Genomic DNA, 24,474 nt, shown 5'->3' with positions numbered 1-24,474 from the left:
TTCAATTTTCTAATCGTTTTTCCACAGTATATTAAACCCATGGGCACTTAATAATCTAAATCACCATGTTCGTGTTGCAAGACATCCTGTGCTTGATGGTATATTTCTTTCCTGTTTGTGGGCTGTGGAAGCTATCCCACAGAATGAGACTGTTACACATTACACACCCACAGCATCTATATACACCAGGCCGTGGGGTAAGAAAATGAGTTCTGTGCTGCTTTGAATATTTATCAAATGGATCCGAGGGACTAAGGTTTTCCTTCAAATTTCTCCCCCTCCTGTAACTAAATTTGGGTTTAAAGGGCAATTTTCTGGACAAACTTTCATCACTAGAGACAATGGGCCAATGTTTTTGTATGCATTGATTTGTATGACCTGTCTGGACCCCATACTGACTGACATAGTACATGTCTGCACCGGCTGTCTTACTCATTCTGCTCGTGCCTTTCTCATTCCTCACTGTCATATTGCGGTCCAGACCCAATGCCCAATCTTTGGTGTTATTAATTAATTTCTGGGGATACCCTCTTTCCAAAAATTTAGCAGCCATTATCTCCAAATCTTGGGCACCACCCTTAGCATTTGTGATTTGGGCAGTGAGTTCAACAAATGAGCTAGACTGTGTTGCTCCAAAGGGTCTAAATGGGCAGCTGGTACTAAATTGTTTCCTGTAAATAATAGCTTTCCGCAATAGTGAGACCAATATATTATAATCTTGATTCTGTGATGGGTGCTAGGTCAAAAGGTTATCGTATAAAGTTCAAATCGGACCAGCACTCCAGTAATATTTTACATATGATTTTATTAAATCATCACTTATATTCTTCCAACGTTTCGGACCCACTTGGGGCCTTTATCAAGGATAAAGTGCAAGTGATATAAAAGTGATATATAACCCTCCATTTCCTTTCAAAAAGGACACCAAAATGACATCATAGATAACTCTATTGTGTGAATGGTGCAGACATTTTCAATAAATATGGTTAAAACCATTCTGTGTTTTCTCCACTAGATGTCGCCAGGTGACTATGTGACATATCTATCACTTAGGGGCAAATTCATCAAGGGTCGAATTTTGAGGGGTTAAATCCCTCGAAATTCGACTGGGGAATAGAATCGAATAGGCAATTCGGGCGAATTTATGCGCTGGCGAATAGTCGAATTGGCGAATATTTGCCAGGCTATCGGATCCGGAGAAAACGCTATTGAGGAAAGGCCTGGGCTATGTACCAATGGTGAGTGTAAACTCATTTACACATGTGATTGATAACTATAAGTTTACCAGGCAGCTAAGGCTTAAAGAGAAATACGGGGGGGGGGGCTAATGTGATAAAGTTAACAACTCCACAAGGAATATATGCCAGCCAGTGACAAATTAAGTAATACGGAGATTATCCCTGGAGATAGTAATTTAACTGACGTATTGGGGGATAGAATTCAGGAGGAAGGTCCTGCCTTGGGAAAATTTAAATTGAAAAGTAATTATGATCCTGTGAGTTCCAATGCATCTATTAAAACTTTTAACAGAATGTTGAACGTGGATATGTCCACTCATCACAGCATTATACACAAATGGAGAGGTAACCTCACGGAAGCAGAAAGAGAAGCTATCAGATCTTTAAAACAGAATAAAGATCTAATAATTAAGGGAGCCGATAAAGGTGGGGGAATTGTGGTTATGGATTATGATTATTATAAACATGAGATTTTGTCTCAGTTATCGGATATTTCTAAATATGAAAACCTGACTTTTGATCCCACTAACAAATTTGGAGATGAACTAAAAAGCATATTAACATTCGCTGCGTTTAATGGATGGATCTCGAAAGAAATGCTTGGATTTTTTATACCACCACGTCCAGTTATCTATACGTTGCCTAAAATTCTCAAAAATGCACAAAGACCTCCAGGGCGACCTATACTTTCATCCAATGGATCTCTTAACGAAGGAATAGCGTCATTTGTGGATGCATTGTTGCAACCATGTATACAGAACATTTATGGTTATTTACAGGATACCAATGAGTTTTTGAGAACGATACAAACATTAATTTGGATGTGGAACAGATTACATTTGTAACAATGGATGTACGGAGCCTCTATACCTGCATCCCACATGAAGAAGGTATAGAGGCGGTGCGTGAGTTGGTTATTAACAATACATTATATATGGGACCACCTACAGAATTCATGCTCTCGCTACTCACCACTGGCACTGCAATGGAGTCAAAGGTGGCCCCAGCATATGCAAATGCATTTATGCACAAATTTGAACATGATCATATTTTGAGTCATCCATTATACAGACAACATGGGGCATTCTACAGAAGATATATCGATGATGTGTTCTTTCTGTGGACTGGCCCTGTGAGTGATCTAGAAAAATTTGTGGAGCATTTAAATCTGTTGGAGAGCCCGATAAAATTTACAGCGAAGATGTGAAAATCTATAAGGAAAAAGGCTCTTTACAGACATATACTCCAAACCTACAGATAGAAACACATTGGTGCATTATCATAGTAATCACCCAATGAATCTGTTAGATTCATTGCCTAGGTCTAAGATGTTAAGGGTTATCAGAATTAATAGTGACAGTACCAGGAGAGAAGAGGATCTAGTGAACATGTAAAAAAAAAATTCAGACTAGGGGCTATCCAGAGAAACTCTTGTTGGAAACTATAGAATGGGCACAATCACTCAAACGTGACGAGGTATTAAGTGAACAAACAAATAAGAACAAAGGCAGGAATAGAGGGGACAAAAATGATCTTTATTATGTTAGTCAGTACGGTCCAAACAGTATGCAAGATAAAGCCAGTGTAGTTAAACACTGGCCTATTGTAAGTACTGATGAGATAATTTCCAAAAAATTTACCTGTAAAACCTTTCAGTTACAAGAGAGAAATCTGAGAGAGATTTTAAGCCCTTCAGATCCAGCTTATAAATACTTGAAACCCACAGTGCAACATTACCTGACAGAGAGGCCAGGGGTGTATAAATGTATGGGTTGTGTCATGTGTGGAACTTTAATACAGAATACTTATTTTACACATCCACACACAGGTAAAAAAATACAATATCCGCCAAAGAATGACATGCGAGACCTCCATGGTAGTCTATATCATTAAATGCCCTTGTGGTCTTATATACTGTGGGAAGACCATTCGGCAACTGAAAGAATGGATAGCCATGCACAGATCTAGTATAAGAGCAGCCTTAGATCCCGATAGATTAGAAAAAAGCAAACAGAAAAAACAAGACATTTCACAACAGCTTGTGGCTAGGCATTGGGCAGAGGCGAAACACAGTCCAGCTATGTTTAAATGTATGCCGATTGAACACATCCTTAAAAGATCGAGAGGTGGTGATTATGACATGTTGTTAAAAAGAGAGGCATTTTGGATACACGAGCTGGACTGTGTGGCGCCCAGAGGATTGAATGGTCAATTGATACTGAACTGCTTCCTAGCACAGAAGTGAGTTTCTCCCCGAGTTCCTTAACGCAGATATATAGAAATGTACCCTTAAACAAGTATATTTAAACATTGTTAATATAAAAGCATTATGTACATAAAGGGTAAAAATAGACCCTTTTCTATTTTCAGGGTATAACATTGCGAATCAGCTGCCATTTGGAAATTAAGTAAGCAATGGACTTTTTTGTATATATTGAGGCATTTTTGTATCTAAATAGCTTCTGTATGTTGACACTTTTTGTAACTTTTATTGTATCTATTTGTATTTATCACTGATGAACTAAGTGTTCACATAGATATGTCACATAGTCACCTGGAGACATCTGGTGGAGAAAACACAGAATGGTTTTAACCTTATTTATTGAAAATGTCTGCACCATTCACACAACAGAGTTATCTATGACGTCATTTTGGCGCCCCTTTTTGAAAGGAAATGGAGGGTATATATATCACTTTTATATCACTTGCACTTTATCCTTGATAAAGATTACAAGTGATGATTTAATAAAATCATTTGTAAAATATTACTGGAGTGCTGGTCCGATTTGAAATATATATATATATATTCCTGAAGACGGCCTGAGTTGGTGTGCCGAAACTTTGAAATAAAATTTTCCACTTTTATATATAGATATAGATATATATAGATATAGATATATATATATATATATATATATATATATATATATATATATATATATATATATATATATATATATATATATTTACATTAAAGTAGGGGGTATATTATCCAGATAGTGTCCAATACCAGCCAGCCCTGTTCCAGTTTATGGTTTCTTTGTAATTGCTGTCTGTCTGTCTTTTCTTTAAAGAAGAACTAAAGAAGTAGTTTAGAAATGTTGATGTTGATGCTGTGTCTCCAAAGATGCGCCAGTAGCTCCTCATCTTCTTTTCTGCTGATTGACTGCATATGCTCTGTGCTCTTGTCAGTTACTGAGCTTAGGCACCGACTCCAGGACACATAGAATATAAATGTAACAATACAAGGCTGATTATTATTTAATACAGATAATTACTACATGGCTTATATAGTTACATAGTTAAATAGGGTTCAAAAAAGACAAAGTCCATAAAGTTCAACCCCTCCAAATGAAAACCCAGCATCCATACACGAACCCCTCCATACTTTTGCATAAATTATATATACACATATCTATACTAACTATAGAGTTTTGTATCAGAATAGCCTTTGATATTATGTCTGTCGAAGAAATCATCCAATCCACTCTTAAATGCATTAACAGAATCAGCCATCACAACATGAACTGGCAGTGCATTCCACAACCTCACTGTCCTCACTGTGAAGAACCACCTACGTTGCTTCAAATGAAAGTTCTTTTCTTCTAGTCTGAAGGGGTGGCCTCTGGTACGGTGATCCTCTTTGTCTGAAGGGGTGGTCTCTGTTACGGTGATCCTCTTTATGGGTAAAAAGGTCCCCTGCTATTTGTCTATAATGTCCTCTAATGTACTTGTAAAGTGTAAACATGTCCCCTCGCAGGCGCCTTTTCTCTAGAGAAAACAACCCCAACCTTGACAGTCTACCCTCATAATTTAAGCCTTCCATCCCACTAACCAGTTTAGTTGCACGTCTCTGCACTCTCTCCAGCTCATGTATATCCCTTTTAAGGACTGGAGTCCAAAACTGCATACTCCAGATGAGGCCTTACCAGGGACCTATAAAGAGACATAATTATGTTTTCATCCCTTGAGTTAATGCCCTTTTTTATGCAAGACAGAACTTTATTTGCTTTTAGTAGCCACAGAATGACACTGCCCAGAATTAGACAACAGTGTAAAAAAAAACCCAAAACCCGGTGGGCCCTGACCCTTAATGGGCCCCCGCCGGGTTAGTCCCCTCTCCCGACCGATTCACGCATGCATGCACGCGGCACCTATTCACTCAGGAGCGCCGAGCGACTTCATGCATGCGCGCTCGGTGCGTCACAGTAGGTGGGTGGGGGGTTGGAGGGGGCCCTGGACAGCAGTCAGTTTCAGTGATGCTGGGCTGGGGGCGGCGTGATCCTTCCATAGGCTGATAACGAATCAAAACAGGACTGCAGCCTATGGAAGGATCGATCCGCCCCCAGACCACATCATATGGAAGCAACACAGAAGATCCTTTGGTAATGTGAGCAGTCGGGTGCGCAGGGCTGGCTTTGAGGGGGCAAACTATTCCAGCTGCAGCACATACTTCATACTGACACGTTCCTATGATTTTTATAGGAACGTGTCAGTATGGCTTTGAGTTATGAAAACGCCAGCGTTTTTTATAATTCTTATGACTTTTCAGTATACAAGACAATATGTCACTAACCTGAGATTGAGGAGCTTCATCTGATCGGTTGCCAGGTCTAAGCTGGCGAAGGAAACATTCCTGGCAAAAAATTTGTTAGTGATGTACTCTAACGCTAGCAAATTTCCCTGCAGATGGTATTTCTGGCAAATTTCTGCTAGCGACATTCAATTCGCCCTTTAGGAAATCTGCTAAGGATTCCACTATGGTAAGGAATTCTCTGCTATTTTGCTGCTTCAACGGAATGTCACGTCAATTGGTAAAAATAAGTGATGCACTTATAGATATGCTTTGCACACAGGCCTATTGCAATTTACAACATGGTGGAGTAAGAGTCTTCTTAAATGCACATTTAAAAGTACATATGTCCCCTGCCTTGTTTTTATTTTTATAGATTTGGACATTAGTGATCGGTTACGCATTGGCAGTTTCATTCAAATGGAATTCAGATACTCAGAACTATCTTGCTGCTCTCTCAGTCCCAGTCTGGCTCATACTACTTTTTCACTTGGGTTAGTATTCTGAACATTTATATATTGCTTATCCCGAAAGCTCTGAATTAAGGGAACGCCGTCTCCCATAGACTTCATTTTATCCAAATAATTCAAATTTTTAAAATAGATTTCCTTTTACTGTGTAATGATAAAGCAGGTTCTTGTACTAGATCCTATCTAAGATATAATTAATCCTTATTGGAGGCAAAACAATTCTACTGGATTTATTTAGGTTTTTTTTTTATTAAGGTTTGAGTTGTGTTTTCCACAAAAATCTGCATTTTTGAGGTAATTTTTTTGGTCAAAATTCACATTTCCGGGTTAAAAAAACTCCAGTTTTTCGATTTATTATAAGATACCATTAGAACTATTCATTCAAGGTATAAAAATCTCTTACATTTGACCTTTGATAAATAATCCCCTACATGTTTAAATTATTATTTTTTTAGTAGACTTAAGGTATGAAGATCCAAATTATGGAAAGATCCATTATCTGGAAAACACCAGGCCCCAAGCACTCCGGAGTACAGTTCCCATAACTGTAGTTCATGTAACATTTACGAATTATAACATGATTATAATCTGAAATGCTGCACTAACTTCAAAGTGTTCAAACTAGTCTGTTATTAGTCCTAAATTTGGAATATCTGTTTCAGTTAGGATTAAAATCAGTCACCATATATGCGGTGGTTTCATTAAAGCCACTAATGCCATTATAGAAAGAAATTGTGTTGAAAATAATTAAAATTTATGCAGGTGGCTTTACAATGACTGCAGTGGGAAGTACCACAAGTATTACTTGATCTATGATTATCACAGGAAGGGGCTATAACTATATTAATTTTCATTCAACTATACACTGAGTATTAATCATTCAGTTATGAGTAAGTGCCCTGTGTCCATACAAAACCTGCTGGCTTCCTCGCTTTTCTTGTAAATAAACTCATTTGGTGCATAATTTTAATTGTATCAACCATGACTTTCAAGTTGAGCATTTAGTTGTATTTGTAAAGAAATTAGTGCTAGGTAGCAAACGACATTTCCAAAAATGTCATACTAACTGGTTTTCAGAATGGAGTACTCTTTGGGGGTCAGCAGCAGTGGTCAAATTTTGTAGGATCCTACTAAAATCTGATCCCCATAGCTGTAATGTTAAGTCATATCAGATGAAGTTGTATGGTGTGTTTTGTTCATGCACCTACAGCTGACATTTAATGTATTTTAGTGTCGGACACCATGAGATTTTATCTCATTGGATGAAGACACAGCATCTGATTGGCGTGTTGGATGGCAAATCTTCCATGTAGTTTACACATCATATTTTTGTATAAATTCAATTATTATTATCAGTTCAATTATATTTAAACCCGTGTGACTGCATCTGACTTGTAGGATGCATTGTGTCAATCCAACACCATCCTACAAAAACTCCCATGTAGTTTATCCCTAAGGGTGTCGCAAGGAAATCTTTTGAATTATTTTTTTTTCAAACTATTTAATAATGAATGTGCCTTCTTGCCTTTGTTGATATCTCTTTTAGCATCAGTTTGTGGATCCTGGAAAATTCCAGTGTTTTTGTTGATTGTTTTTCTGATGACTCTGGGTTCATTGCATGAGAAACCGAATGCTCATGGATCATCAGGTACGTTTTGTATGTATGTGTAGATTATGGCTACTTAAAAGCAGTGGTACATGTTTAAACATATTTGTGAAAATGATTGTTCCCACAGTAGGGGTATTTACTTTTCCCTGGGGTGCAGGTGGAATGCTGCACTCTGCTTATTGAAATTCAGAATAAGGAGCAGACCACAGTGTCAAGAGGTGTAGAAGAGCCCTGTCCTTAAAGGAAAACTATACCCCCCAAACAATGTAGGTCTCTATAAAAAGATATTGCATAAAACAGCTCATATGTAAAATCCTGCTTCATGTAAATAAACCATTTTCATAATAATATACTTTTCTAGTAGTATGTGCCATTGGGTAATCATAAATGAAAGATGAAGATCCATTCTTTGCAGCCTTAAAGAACTAAAGCTTAACTAAAGAAGTAGGCTAGAAATGTTGTACATTATGTTTGGGCTTCTTTACCAACCCAAGGCAACCACAGCCCTTTAGCAGTAAAGATATGTGTTTCCAAAGATGCCCCAGTAGCTCCACATCTTCTTTTCTGCTGATTCACTGCACATGCTTTGTGCTGCTGTCACTTACTGAGCTTTGGGTCCCACTCACAATATACAGTACACATAGAATATAAATGTCACAAAATAAGTCTGATTAGTAATTAATACAAATTATTACTATATGGCAGCACAGAAACCAGTGCACTTAGCATCAGAATTTAATAATCAGCCCTGTAGCATCAGCTTATATTACAGGCCAACCTCATTTTCTGCTTGATAATTAGTGACAACCCCGTAGTTTAACTTCTCAACAGCTGCTCAGAGCCCACTGAGCATGTGAGTGTCGCAGACACTTTCCAAAATGGTGACCCTCTGTGACAAGTTTGATGTTCTGGATCATTGCTGCTATTGAGTTGTTGAAACTTTAAGCTGATGCAATAAGTTTTTTGCAATAAGATTTATGGAGATTTCTCACTTGTATAGATCAAAATCTCCAAGTAGTACACTACCAAATTTCCAAAGCTGTGCTCCACAAAAGAAGGCATACTTCTGATTTCAAGGCAAAACACTCCACTAACAGTAGGTTTACCCTAGAAAACTATGCATAATTCGAGGAGCAGATTCTAGCAAATCAAAAGTTGGTAAATATATCTATGTACGTCAAATTGCCAAGTTGCAATTCTTTCCTAAAGTTAAAATCTTTTGAAAAATGACCTCAAAGTTTCCAATCTACAGCATCATATCCCCAACACATTATTAGGTACCAATGTAAAACACCTTTAAATATGATTGGCAGGAGTCCACTGTACAGTTTCATTTCCAATATGTATAGGTTTACCTATGCATGTGGCATATAGGGCCCCCAAAATTTAGACCCCCCATTTGAACTATTAGCTCTGTCATTTCAGGTACTGCAAAATCAACACATTTACATAGTTTTGAGGGGGCAAAGGTAGAAAAAGTAAGTTCACTCCAGAAAACCGTATATTTTCATAAAGTACACATTCCCCTGAATCCAAATTGGGAATGCATGTCTTTCTACTCCAAAGCACCAAGCCGCAAAACTTTCCTAAATTTGGCGATTTTGGAGACATTCTCAAAAATCAACTCAAAACCTCCACCCTGCAACATCTTATTTCCCAGATACAATTGGGTATCAAGATAAATCACCCCAAATATGAAAGCCTGGGGTCCGCTGAATAGTTTGATGCCCAATGTACATAGATTTATCGAAGTACATGGCATGTAAAGACCCCAAAATCTACCTTGTGCATACTTATTTGATGGCTTACATTTACACTAATTTATTAACACTGACAGTTTTATGTGGGATAAAAGGTACAAAAAAAACCCATGAAAACCATATAACTTTGGAAATTACACATTCTGACGAATCCAAAATGGATACTGCAAAGCTACGCTAAAGGCATTGGTTTTTATGTCATTTCTGAAAATTGCCTAAAAATATTGCAATTGACCACATTTATCTCACCCATTTCCTTACATACAATTGTAAAACACCCTAAATATTGACACCAATGGTCTACTGAACAGTTTCATGCCAAATATGCATAGATATACCAAAGCAGGTGGCATTTGCAGACCCCAAATAAAAATCACGCATATGAATTTTCTCCTCTGCCGCGTCGCCTTCTGTGAACAAAGACCCAACTGCGTATTATGTGCCACAAGATCCTCCTAACGGCACAAAGACCCCCCAAAACCATATACCGGTATTTTTGGAAAGTGCACATTTTGATGAATCCAACAAAAGACGTCTTTCTACACCAAACTGCAAAGCTTTTCTAAACGTAGTAGAGGTTTTAAGGAGATTTCTGAAAATCGCCTAAAAAGTTGCAAAGAAAAATCACCCAAAATATGGATGTCCGAGGTCTACTGAATAGTTTGATGCCCAATATGCATAGATTTACCAAAATATGTGGTATGTACGGACCCCAAATGAAAAACGTGCATATAAATTTTCACGCTAACCAACTAACCAAAAGCTGCTGAAAACAGAACCCAGACTGTGCGTTATGTGTCATCAGACCCCCCAAACTTTAAATAGATCCCCAGAAAACCATATATTTTTGGAATGCACATATTCTGACGGATCAAACAAAGTAAAATACAACTTTCTATACCAAAGCACCCAACAGCAAAACTATACCAAAGATACAGTGCATAAGTAACCATAATGCAATAAAACCACAAAATTTGCATAAAACAATGAAATATCAAAATAACTGATCCGACAGCATAATTAGTGGCCAAAATAGATTATCCAATAGTCACACTGCCAAAATAAACTGTTTTTAGGGGTAAAAAAACACAAAATGGTGAAATAAAAAGAAATAAAAACAATTTGCGAGTTTTTTGTGTTTACATGTTTGTGCACTTCTAAAAGTTGCGTGACAGTGTGTAAGTGTGTATATAAGTGTGCAAAATAAAAAATGGAAAAAAAAAAGTCTTTACTGAAATGAGTGTATAAATGTATGTAAGTGTAAATAAAAGCCACTTACCGTTCCTGGAGCAGGAGGAACCATTCTATAGCTGGAGGGTTGTTGAAGTCCGTTGCTGCAGAGTCCCAGAACAGCAGGAAGTCGGTGGGGGGGCCAGCTACATGAGGAAGACTGGCAGAGCAGCGATCTGCTGTGTCTGCGGTTTTTAGGTCGGCCCCTTCTGCAATCCTGTCGCAGGACCAACATGACAGCCCCTCAGCCTTGTTGCTCAGGGGGCTGTCAATGCTGCTAAATCTCTGCAGAGGCAGCCAAAGCCGCAGATGCAGATAACAGCCCTAATTACTGCAAGAACTTGTATAGTACGTCCAGGCCCGGACTGACTATATGTCTGTCTGAGGTGCCACCCATATTTTGTTGAAGTGGGCCGCTTCTCATCGGGAACACTGCACTGATTGTCTCCGAAGTTTTTTCAGTGCATCCGGCGGGCTCTAGGACCACTCCTCCATCGTATCTCCCATCCTGGCTCTGCCCCTCCCACTCCTATCTGTTGCGCTGCTGCTGCCTGCTGTGTGAGTGTCCCAGCACGATTAGCATTGGGTTGAGAGGCTGTCCTATCCTGTCCTGAAGGGGGTTGGGGGGGCAGTCCTGTCCTGTCCTGAAGGGGGTTGGGGGCGGTTCTGTCCTGAAGGGGGGGCAGTCCTGTCCTGAAGAGGGGGGGGCAGTCCTGTCCTGAAGGGGGGCAGTCCAGTCCAATGCCCGGGACCACCTCCACATTGCAGAGTCACCAGGTGGCTTCTTTAGCCACTGCTCAGTACCCAGGCTTCTCGGTGCCCTGCTAGGGGCTCACAAGGGAAAACCGAGGCTTCACTCCTTATATTATATATATATTAATGTACCCCACTGTGTGCTGCCTGGCCCCACTCCCGCTGGGGACTTGTGCCCTGTTGCCTCCTGCCTACCCCGTCACATTGTTCCTCATGGCCCCTGGCACTCTACGCACATGCCCTCTTGGAAGTAGGATAACAGGTGCTGCTTAACTCAGGCTTTTACCGACTACACAGCAAGGCCCCGTTTACGAGATCACACGTTTACATGTGGGCTGCTTTGATTTATTTTGCCCGGGCTGCTTTTTACCCCCAGTCCGGCCCTGAGTATGTCGTTGGCAGTTAAAGCCCCTGCCTGCCAGCACATATGCAATACGTGCTTGGCAGGCAAAGGGTTAAATGTTACATCTTCCTATAAACATAAGATAAGATTACTGCTGATTTGATCTATACTTATTTTTAGGAACAGTACTTCCTGGTCAAATGTTCACTATTGCAGCTTCAACTATCGCTATGGCAATATCAATAAGTGGCTTTGAGGAACAACGGGAAGAGTTTCCTACTACACAACCTACAGGTGACTAAGCACTGAGTAAGAACACTTCATTAATATATTTTTATGTTGTAAGCTTGCAGGATCCACAACATACACTGTCTTCACTTTTCATTAATTTATTTACACACAGGTGTGACCATTTCAGCATAAAAAACATAAATCATAAAAAAATCCTGCCCACTGGGCACTACCTTCACACATTTAAAGGGGATCTGTCACCCTACGAAGTAATTCCAAATTCTTTTCTATCATGTTAGTTGAGCAAATTAAACTTTACTCACACTTTTTATTTATTATTTAAATTTTGTTTCCTTCAGTCTTGGAATTACACAATCACAGTATGCTGGCAGGAGACACTTTGTGGACACTGTTATTAAGACTGATTGTGTATCACCCCAAAATCTTGTGGAAGCACCAAAATGGGGGACCTAATGCCCTTGCACAGTGCCCTACATAATTATAGAGCCTGAGGAGGGAAGGGGGAATGTAGAGTGCAGTGATATGTAGGAAGTGCTGAATGGAAAGTGAAAGTAATTGAATGCCCCGCCTTTATTTTTTAATGAAAAAAATGTGTTCCCTGTTTAATTTGCAAAGGATTTTCACTATACAACTTTTTATGCATAGGTGACAGGTCCACTTTAATGAGTTCCCTCACTAAACTGGGTCCCTTGTGGACTACCAGTCACCTGTGTACTCGCTATACTTTCTTTTGGGGAATTTCTCAGCCTCCTGGCTTTCCTCAGTCTCTGACTTTTTGTCACAGCTCTCTCTGCTCCTTGCAGTTGCAGGCAGCACCCCTAGCCCCACTGGGAGTTCTTTACACAGCCAGGTCTACACAGCCAGGTCTCCTTCCAGCTGTGCCCTGCTCAGAGAGCTTCCCAACAGTCTTATTAGAATTAAATACTTTTCCACAGGACAGCCTTCCTGTGGAAAGTGAGCTCTAATACGTGAGCTGAACTACTGGATCGGAGTACCTGGCTTGCCTATTCCTTCCAGAATACTCCAGCTTCCAAGATCTGGCCACAGAGAAACCCTACTCTGTTAATTAACACCCTTTCTGGTGCCTACATCTCCTATTGGGGAGAAATCAAAGGAAAACCATAAATTTTTACCCATTTCCTTGGTTACTCTACCACAATACATAGAGAGATGATTAGTAGCCTTAACCGTGTACCAATCATTGTTTTATTAAAGGGATACTGTCATGGGAAAAAAAATTTTTTTCAAAATGAATCAGTTAATAGTGCTGCTCCAGCAGAATTCTGCACTGAAATCCATTTCTCAAAAGAGCAAACAGATTTTTTTATATTCAATTTTGAAATATGACATGGGGCTAGACATATTGTCAATTTCCCAGCTGCCCCAGTCATGTGACTTGTGCTCTGATAAACTTCAGTCTCTCTTTACTGCTGTACAGCAAGTAGGAGTGATATCACCCCCATCCTTTTTCCCCCCAGCAGCCAAACAAAAGAACAATGGGAAGGTAACCAGATAACGGCTCCCTAACACAAGATAACAGCTGCCTGGTAGATCTAAGAACAACACTCAATAGTAAAAACCCATGTCCCACTGAGACACATTTAGTTACATTGAGAAGGAAAAACAGCAGCCTGCCAGAAAGCATTTCTCTCCTAAAGTGCAGGCAAAAGTCACATGACCAGGGGCAGCTGGGAAATTGACAAAATGTCTAGCCCCATATATAAAAAAATCTGTTTGCTCTTTTGAGAAATGGATTTCAGTGCAGAATTCTGCTGGAGCAGCACTATTAACTGATGTGTTTTTTAAAAAAAAACATGTTTTCTGATGACAGGATCCCTTTAAGCAAATGAAATGCATGCAAGTACAGTTCACAAACAGGGTTTATGCTTCTAATCAATATATAAGCCCACAGATGTTCCTCTGTTTCAATAGAGATGGACCCTTTGCTTAAAAATAATCACCCTTGGTACCTTATTCAAATTTGTAATCTATTCCATTGCTATCTGTATAAAGTGAAGTATGATGTTTTATCTCTTTTGATTTTGTATACTTCAGTGACAAAATTACGTGTTGTATCTTTATGCACTGTTGTGTCTTTGAGAGTTTCATGTTGCCATCTTGAGAGAGAATTTTTTCCTTTTTAGGCCTGCTATGCTTGAGAAAACAAGCACAGGAGTTTTATTTGGTAGCAACAACTTCAGAGCTAGATAGATAATTAGATGTCATGTATACATGCAGAAGTATTATCTTTGCAAATCAAATTATTTACTTTCCACGTAATATAAAAAATTGGCCATATTAATTGAGCTTCTGGGGTATAATGCAGCTTTAAAATGTTTTCTTGCTTAATATATGAAGTATTTAGTGCATATTGTAATAAGTACACCTTTTAAAAGCATTTTGCACTTATTAATTTTAAAGTATCATACAATTTTCATTTAAAATGTTTCTGTTTAACATAGAGGCACAGAGGGATGAGCCACTTACTACACCTATTTCTACTTCCTCAACCCTGCTACTTGGTAGGCAAAGAAGCGAGATAGGAGCATTCCTAAAAAAGAAGAAAACCAGTGACGTATATTTTGTGCTTCTGATGTGGGCAATTGTTCTTGTGCAGATATGGCTCAATTTATGGATAATACAGCTACTTCCAGTGCCCATAGCAGGTCAGTATCACAAATGTTCAAATATTTTGCAGCATTTAATTTTTTTTCTCATGTTAGGTAGAGAGATTATTATTTAAGTGATGGTTTACAGCTTTAGTGTCACTGCATTAAAACTCACTATGCACCTTAATAAATACAAAAATATTTATAAAACCAAGCAAAAATTACATTATGGTCCTCGGCTACACCAGTGGCCTAGCATCTTGTGTAAACCAGTTTTTGGGAACTAGAAGGTTGAAGAGTACATGTTTGTCAGTAATGAAATGCAAAGATATTCACTCCTGTGCATTTTTCTGTGATTGTACTGGCTAGATGCAGCTATTCAAAGTTAGTCTATGGGCAGGTATTTGTAGGTGTTTTGTAGACCATATGGAATGCAATTTCCCCCAGTTTACATGTTCCTAATATCTTGTAGGCTGTATGTAAACACGTGTAATGATATCTTTTTAGTGCTCATTAGTACTCCCCTTAGAAAGAATGTTTCTCCGTACGGCCCTACCTGTCAGTGCAGGACGACTGGGTTAAGTTGCTCCTCTCTGGAGGTAGGACAAACTAAGAACTCTTCCTTCCCCTCCTCTTCCTGTGACTCCACCTCCAACCTCAGTTTTTTTTTTTTAGTTAGGAGGCAGCATTTTTCCTTCTCCTACAAGAATTTCCTATATAGTGCTCCCTGTTATATTATTATTTACAGGTAAAACCTATAACTGTACGAAAACAAGTACTACACTCATGGATGAGCCCAGGAGTGCTCCCTAATTCATACCAATGAGCCTTATGTGCTCCCTCTTGAAAGAGGTCTGGTGCTCCCCTGCCTTCATCCTTGGTTGAGCCCACGGTATTCCATACGTTAGATCCAGAGTGCTCCCTCATGGTCTGAGCCCTGGATGTCTTTGGAGGTGCTAGCCCTACCAAAGCCAATGTTAGATGGGTCTGGTAGCCATCTTGGAATCCTCGCACTGACCTCATTCAGCTGCCATATTGGTACTCTTCGGGTAATCATTGCAGAGCGGCCAGCGAGACTTGCGCATCATGGCTCAGTGCCAAAGACGTTACATTCGCGCCAATCTCCGCCATCTTTGTTTGCTATACATCGCAACGCTACAACGCAAATCACCAACAAATAGAGAGAGCCTCAACATGGCTTCGGCAGACGAGGAGCTCCTTTCCCTCATTGAGGATATAGACCTCGCAGATAAGCCCAGCAGACTTAAAGCTAATGTTAGAAAGACTCATAATCCTATCCTTAAACGCAAGGACCGTTCCAGGTCTCCTCCTCCGCAATTATCAAATGCCAACACAGACCTTCCGACAAATAAGGTCATTACTAAGGCACAGATCCATAGCTCTCAAGGCACACACTCAAATATTCCGGATAGACTGTCTATAAACAATGATTTATCAGACGCACAGCACACTACAGCAGACATACTACTGCCACAGAGTGGACCACTTCCAATTACAGCTCAGATAACGAGCTTACCAGCACAAGATTTTAGTCAATTTATGCTGTGGTTTCAGACCATTATTCAACAATCTGTAGACCAGGCCATAATAGACGTACACCTCAAACCACTGCCAAGTCAACAGCTTAACACTCCAGGCCCAGATCACCTTCTCCTTCAGGGTCTAATTCAGATAATCCCTCCCCACCACAGTCAGAGGATAGGGAAACTTGTACTTCATCTAAGGAAGATTCTGCATCAGATTCAGAATCAGAGTCCATCGAGGACAATTCTAAGCAACTCGAAGAAGTCAAAGGTCTTCTTTGTTCCATTTTCTCCATTTTAGAAATTAAAGAGGAACAGGTAGCACGTTCCAAAGTAGATAAAGTACTGGGTAATGCAGTAGACCCAGGGCCTTTCCAGTCTCTAAGTCAGCCACCAAAGCAGTTGATAATTAATGGTCTCACCCAGACAGGAAGGCTCGCATTCCTCCCAAGTTTTATAATACTTACCCATTCGCAGATGACCTAATGCAAAAATGGGATAACATTCTTAAAGGGGATCCTCCTATAGTCAGAATTTCAAAAAATACCAAGATCTCTAAAAGATCCTATGGATAGAAAAAATGACTTGGCATTAAAGAGAGACTTCCAGTGTACAGCGGCAATTTTAAGACTGGCTGCGACCACAGTGGCTAAGACAGCCCGATATTGGTGCCAGGAACTAGTCAGTTTGCCATCATCTCCAAGAGGAACTTGACAAAATTAAATCCGCATTGTCCTTTTTAGGAGAAGCGGCTCTAGATGTATCCAAACTAGCAGCCAGAGCCTCAGCGGCTTCTATCACTGCTCGTAGAGCTTTATGGCTCTGTAATTGGTCTGGAGACACAGCTTCAAAGAACAAGCTTACATCATTGCAATTTTCTGGTTCACAACTATTTGGCTCAGAGCTCAAACAAATTATAGCAGATATCACAGGCGGCAAAGGAGCATTCCTTCCACATGGGAGGAAACCAAGGCACAATTTTCATAAACTAAATTATCATCATAACTCTCAAGTTATCGCAGCGACAGCATACCTAGACGATATTATGATCACAGGACAATCAAAATCAACGCAGCAGCAGGTAGATACATGCAATTGAACCCTGACTCAGCACGGTTGGCTTATCAAACACAACCGACTCAAAGGTTAGACCTTCAACAGGGCGGTAATTGCCACCGATGCAAGCCTCACAGGTTGGGGAGTCTTCTGGCCCCCAAGAACTTGCCGAGGAAAATGGTCTCTGACGAAGCCCAGACTACACTTAAACACGTTGGAACTCAGAGCAGGCTTCAATGCATTGACTCCACAAACACATTCACATTCAATCCGACAATGTAACGACGGTCACTTAACTGAATGGACAAGGCAGCATAAGAAGTGCAGCACCACTCAAGGAAGTGTAGAATCATGGAATGGGCGGAAAGGTGTCCGGTACACATATCGGCAATATATATTCCGGGAATACAGAACTGGCAAGCTGACTATTTGAGCTTCCATACATTTTTTTTTTTCATATTCAAAGATGTGTTTATTGAAATAAAATTGTTGACATTTGTATAAAAGCATTTGTTACATAAATCACATTGCATCAATAAACAAGAGTTCAATAAATGCAAAAGTTGTCGATAGTATAAAGTACAATATAAAGAAATAAAATACAGGATTGAAAAGTAAAAAATATAGAAAGAATGAATATTAAAAAGAAAAAGAAAATAACCAAATAAGTAAGGCAAGGCAATATGTCTATATAAAATAGTCAAAAATATATAGCACCGCTTTCAAGCTACATCGTGTCAATGAGCACATGTTTCTCCTTTATTTGCTATAAATTGCATCCACAAGAACCAGGTGGCCGCAAATTTCTCATTTTACGATATTTCACTCACAACTTTATACCATTCCTCTCTAGTAGGGGGCAGTAAGCACCTCAAATGCATTGGAATTAAGGACTTTTGCTGCCATCAGGAGCTGTATCAATAATTTTGTCCTGGAAGGGTCAAAAGAATTAATATTATGTAACAATAGTAGGGTCGATGGAGATTTAGGTAGTTGAATTCCAGTTATGCTCTTACAGTCTGATATTACATGATATTAAAAGAGTTTAACACCGAACAATTTAGCCAGATATGTGATAAAGTTCCTGTTTCCATCCTACACCTCCAACATAGATCATCTGGACACAGACCCATCTGTTTCAGCCTCACAGGAGTTCTATACCACCGGGATAATAATTTAAAGGAGTATTCCTGGTATTTATTACTAATAGAACAACGGGAATTAGTTATAGTATATATGGGCCCACTCAGAATCAGTAAAAGTCGTATCCAATTCAACCTCCCATTGATGTGCATAAGTTGGTTGGTCTTTGCATTTCAAGCTATTTATTAACTTATAAAATATAGAGATCTGGTGTGGAATATTCCCGTCTCTAGCACACAGGGATTCAAAGGTAGTTAGGTCCCTGACCACTACTCCACACAATTTTAAGTCCCAATGAGAGAGTTGCCTAAATCTCCATAAGTCTTGTATGGACCACTGCTCCTTTTGCTGTACTACTTGGGACGATCCTCCCGGCTGGGTTAACAATAAATGTTTTAATCTAGGCTTCGAAATTCCAAAGGCCTGTTTAAAACAGTTATCTTGTAAACTAGACGGGAACTCAGGATTGTTATATAACAGCAAAAGTGGTGAGGGATACTTTGTTAACTCAAGTTTGCGGTTGAGCTGATTCCAGGTTAAGAGGGTAGGAGTTATAAATACATGAGGACGTTGCCCCCTAATAAGATGGCTAATATCTTTGGCCCATGGTAAAAGAGTGTAGGGTATGTTCCACCCATGCATCTTCCATTTGTCTCCACTGAAAAACAGAATTTGGGTCTACATATGCTCGGATTCGTGACAATATACTGACCTGATAATGCGATTCCAAATCTGGATAACCAAGCCCTCCAGTCTGTCTTGTTTTATGAAGCGTTAAAGTCTTTACTCTACCTCTTTTCCCCTTGTTAATGTAGACTCTTATCATAGTATTAAACTCTTTAAAAAAGTTAGGGGGACGGTGGATAGGGAGAGTCTGAAAAAGATAAAGAAACTTAGGAAGAATGGTCATTTTTACAGTGTTAATTCTACCTAGCCACGTAAACTGTTTAGTTCCCCAAACTTTTAGAACTTTCCGAGTCTCCTCTATTCAATTAGTATCCTGTAAACTGATATTGCTCATGGCCTTCTGTTCGGCCCGCAGATTATCAGATTTATCTGCACTAATTTACAAACCTCCTTGGACTAATTTTCACCATGGGTACCATGCGTATGGTACCGTCACATCTTCCTAAAATGACTTCAGCATTCCACATTAACCTTTTTTTTTTGATGGCTTAGGGACGTCCCCAGTCGTCCTGCGCTGACAGGTAGGGCCGTAAGGAGAAAGGATGATTTACTTACCAGAAAATCCTTTTCTCGTAAACCTGTACTGTCAGTGCAGCATTCCACCCATATGGCAGGGGTGCCGGGTTTTTCGTTCTCCACCGGCAGACTTTGGGACAAAAAACTGAGGTTGGAGGTGGAGTCATGGGAAGAGGAGGCGAAGGAAGAGTTCTTAGTTTGTCCTGCCTCCAGAGAGGAGCAACTTAACTCAGTCTTCCTGCACTGATAGTATGGGCCTACGAGAAAAGGATTTTCCGATAAGTAAATCATCCTTTACGTCACCAAGTGTGCAGTTCATTCTTTATAGACTTTCTTTATGGACTTCATAAAGCCATCCATAAAACACAAACATGTTGCATGAGTGGTAATATATAGTTTGCAGAGTCTTATGCCTGTGGTGTTTATACTTAAGCCTGTTCTAATGCCATTTTATATTTATTAAAAAATGTATGCAATGTAAAAGGATACTGTTTATCCTTTAACAAGCTCGATCAAGGTCTAAGCTCAGTCACAAAAAGACACAAAAACACTATCCCTAATATGTAATGTAATAAACTAAGTTTGCCTATTCGCAATAACCCATAGCAACCAATAGGATGTTGGCTTTTAAACAGGTGACCAGTAAATTCTAACTGGTTGCTATGGGTTACTGCTCCTGGGCAAACATAGTGCCTTTAATTTCATAACCCCCCTTATTTTTAATTGCCACTTCTGTAGACATATTTTGTGATTTTCATCTACATATGGGATCAGTATTTTCTTATTCTAAATGTGGGATACAAGGCAGCATGAGTGCTAAGTTAGGCTGCATAAAATATCTGATATTTCCAAATGTTACTTTCCAACATGTATGCAAACTTTTTGTTGTAGTAAAAGCTAACTTAAGCTGTTGTATGAAACAAAGGTTCCATGTGTGGATCGTCCAGCCTCCCCCCCCCCCCATTTTTCTTACCATGACGATCGGTCGTTTAGTCAATCGGACTAGTTATGAGATGTCTGTCAGTTTAACATTAACATAATGTATCTGACAATATCAATGGGAGTTTGTTACTACTATGTTATCAGACATAACTTTGTACGATTGCTGCCTGTCAATTCATGGGCAGAACATTGTATGATTTGTTCTCTTTAGTACTTCATTTATATGAATGATTAGTTGTAGGTCAGGAGACTGCAGACAGTCATTTATCTGGCATAAGGTGAAATCTGCACGTTTATGGCCAGCTTTATGCTCTTTTGTGTGGATAGTTTTTTGAATGACAAAATATAAATACATTTATTCCCTACATGGAAAAAATGCATTTAGCATGTAATGATTGACAGTGCAATTGTCAAGTCATTTCATCTTCTTTCACTACATTAACATGTCATGGTAACTGTTGCAGTTTTTGCTGTCAAGAAACTAGTGATCCACTTTGGAGTAGTGAACTTCTTGGTGAATCGTTGTGACTCTTGGTGGAAAGTGATTGAAGACTTTGTGAAGAAACGTCAGGAGGCACTGGCTCCAAAACCTATTCGAGGTCTAGGAAGGTTAATTTTAAAAGCAGACTGTAAGGTATGTAGCTGAGACTGTAAGGTATGTAATTTTAAAGCAATATTGTTTACATGTTGTGATTTAATCCAAGAGTAAATATTTCCTAATATATCTTATAATTTTAGCCTTAGAGGGGTGGTTCACCTTTAAGGTAACTTTTATTATGTTATAGAACAGCCAATTCTCCAAATGTATTCTACAAATGTATAGTTATTGTTACTTTTTATTACTGATCCTTCTATTCAGGCCTCTACTATTCATATCCCAGTCTCTTATTCAAATCAATGGTTGCTAAGGTAATTTGGACTCTAGTTACCAGATTGCTTACGATTCAAATTGAAGAGCTGCTACTAAATAACTCAAAAACCTTCAATAATAAAAAATGAAAACCAATTTCAAATTGTCTCAGAACATCACTCTCTATATCATACTAAACGTTATGTCAAAGGTGAACAACCCCTTTAAATAGAAACTTTAATAATAACATTATATTATGGGTCTGTATAATAGGTAAAATATTAAGGAATCCTTCTGCAATTTAGAGATTTAAGGGCCAATTTTTAATTATAGGTAGATTTTTCTAAAAAGTAATAATAGTTAACACTTTGCAAAACATTAACTCTTGAGCTTTACCTCCCCATAGAGTATATTGTAGGATAGGTCGAAGCTTACCCAATCCTATATATAGTGAAAATAAAGATAGTCTGCTGGGGTTTCTGTAATCAATTTATTTCAATAAACTTCACCTTAAAAATTTTTTGTGGCTGACCAGCCTACTAATTAAAACACTTTTTTTATATCTCTACATGTTTTTTTAGGATCTCAACAGGTTTGAGACGGATTACGGCATTTTGCAGCATTGTGGTATATTGATCTAAAAAAATTGTGTTTTTTCCCATGCAAAATTTGAGTTTTTGCCCCAAAGAGCCCGACCAGAAAAATCAAGGGTTAGTAAAAAAAACAAAAACCCTATATATAACCTACAAATTGGCTTAAAGGGGAACTATCGTGAAAGTAAAAATGTAATATAAGCTTCAGCATAGTGAAATAAGACACTTTGTAAATACAATCAATAGAATATTCTGCATTTCTGATACAATATTTTATATATATATATATATATATATATATATACAGTATATATATAATATATATATATATATATATATATATATATATATATATATATAAAATATTGTGTGTATGTATATATATGTATATATATATGTGTATATATGTGTATGTGTATATATATATATATGTGTGTGTGTGTGTGTGTATATATATATATATATATATATATATATATATATATAATGTGTGTGTATATATATATATATATATATATATATATATATATATATATATATATATATAGTCATATGGTACACCGGCACTCACCCTCACTGGATCGAATCCCGGGTGCTCCTCAAAAGGAAATAGATAAATGCAGTCAGGAGCACTCACGGGTATAGTGATTAAGAAGTATCTTTTTATTAGAGTATTACAAACTCTCCCACATCAACGCGTTTCGGTTCTCTCTGAACCGTCGTCAGGATGCACCCAGTGGTCATCACATGATACATAAATACAAACATCCACCAATCAGTGTAAAATATCAATTAAATATGCAAAGTAGTGAACATGTTCAACATTAAAGTGTCAGCAATAGCAATCATCTTAATAGAACAATTCAGATGTATATTGCAAAAAATCCCAATGTATGTTAAAAAGGTGTATAAAGATGTGTAAAACATTTGAACACTAATATAAAGTGCATAGTTACAAATCATCAAGCCATTAAAAACATACAAAAGTGTGCAAGTAGCTAACAAACTGGGTTATCGTAGATGCCAATGTAAAGCCACTTCGAACAGGGGATATTTTAAAGATTAAAGAGTGAAACATCACAAAACTTGGTTGCAATTAATTCCATATTTAGAGCACTGTCTCCCCAGTGGTATACAATTCATAGGGATGTAGATCTGTCCAGGTCGAGCAATATTCCGAACACGTCATGTGTTGTAGTACATGGATGTTTCCAACCCCTTGTTGCGTCTATATATCACAATAAATCTATAAAGTAGTGTCATTCACATGTATTTGTACTGCTTATGTAATACCGAAAAACTTTATTATCTAGGGGCAATATTGATCAAATGTTATAACAAATGCTTATTGACCATGCTTGCTCGCCGTATCCCATTGTTGTGGTCATCCTCGAAACCCAGTTCGTAGTTAAAAAACAGAGTATAATCTATGTAAATGTTAAAAAGCCTTCAGGCTAGTGTATCAGTGTATCTCCATTACACCGCTCACTTGTCCTGTGAACCAATCACATATTTCTAACCCATAAAAAATAAGAAAGAATCAAAAAAAGGAAGATGTGCTGACAATTTTCTCAGGTATGTACAGCACTGATCGAATCTGTAAAAGGATGGACAAATCTATCATTTAGGTGAAGCAAGCCAATGAATACATCTCATTGAGGCCCCTAGGAGCCACCGTGTCAAGAGTTCGGATCCACTTAGCCTCTTTCTGAAGTAGTATTTTCCCCCTGTCCCCTCCACGTTTGAGTGGGGGGACATGATCAATTAGAACACATCGAATAGAGGGGAGCGAGTGTCCAAAGTTTACACAATGTCTGGCAAGTGGAGTATCCGCTTTACCCGTGGACAGAGCTGTGCGTATGGTAGATCTATGGTTGTTCATGCGGATTCGAAATGTTGTGGTACATTTCCCAATATAGAAAATGAGAATATGAGAAAATTGTCAGCACATCTTCCTTTTTTTGATTCTTTCTTATTTTTTATGGGTTAGAAATATGTGATTGGTTCACAGGACAAGTGAGCGGTGTAATGGAGATACACTGATACACTAGCCTGAAGGCTTTTTAACATTTACATAGATTATACTCTGTTTTTTAACTACGAACTGGGTTTCGAGGATGACCACAACAATGGGATACGGCGAGCAAGCATGGTCAATAAGCATTTGTTATAACATTTGATCAATATTGCCCCTAGATAATAAAGTTTTTCGGTATTACATAAGCAGTACAAATACATGTGAATGACACTACTTTATAGATTTATTGTGATATATAGACGCAACAAGGGGTTGGAAACATCCATGT

General features: G+C 38.6%; 1 protein-coding gene across 3 annotated transcripts in view; it reads left to right on the top strand.

The window, feature by feature from the left end:
• Positions 1-24,474, top strand: part of LOC108719066 (transmembrane protein 245) — a 173,049-nt gene that overhangs the window by 15,687 nt on the left and 132,888 nt on the right. For all 3 annotated transcript variants that reach the window (XM_041566221.1, XM_041566220.1, XM_018267675.2), the window contains exons 2-6: positions 6,188-6,305; positions 7,828-7,929; positions 12,157-12,270; positions 14,691-14,894; positions 21,190-21,359. In XM_041566221.1, coding sequence (XP_041422155.1) covers positions 6,188-6,305; positions 7,828-7,929; positions 12,157-12,270; positions 14,691-14,894; positions 21,190-21,359 — 708 coding nt within the window. The remainder of the gene's footprint in view (positions 1-6,187; positions 6,306-7,827; positions 7,930-12,156; positions 12,271-14,690; positions 14,895-21,189; positions 21,360-24,474) is intronic.

The sequence above is a fragment of the Xenopus laevis genome, chromosome 6L (genome assembly GCF_017654675.1).
Source record: "Xenopus laevis strain J_2021 chromosome 6L, Xenopus_laevis_v10.1, whole genome shotgun sequence".
In the NCBI taxonomy this organism is placed as follows: domain Eukaryota; kingdom Metazoa; phylum Chordata; class Amphibia; order Anura; family Pipidae; genus Xenopus; species Xenopus laevis.
This window is presented reverse-complemented; position numbering and strand designations above follow the sequence as displayed.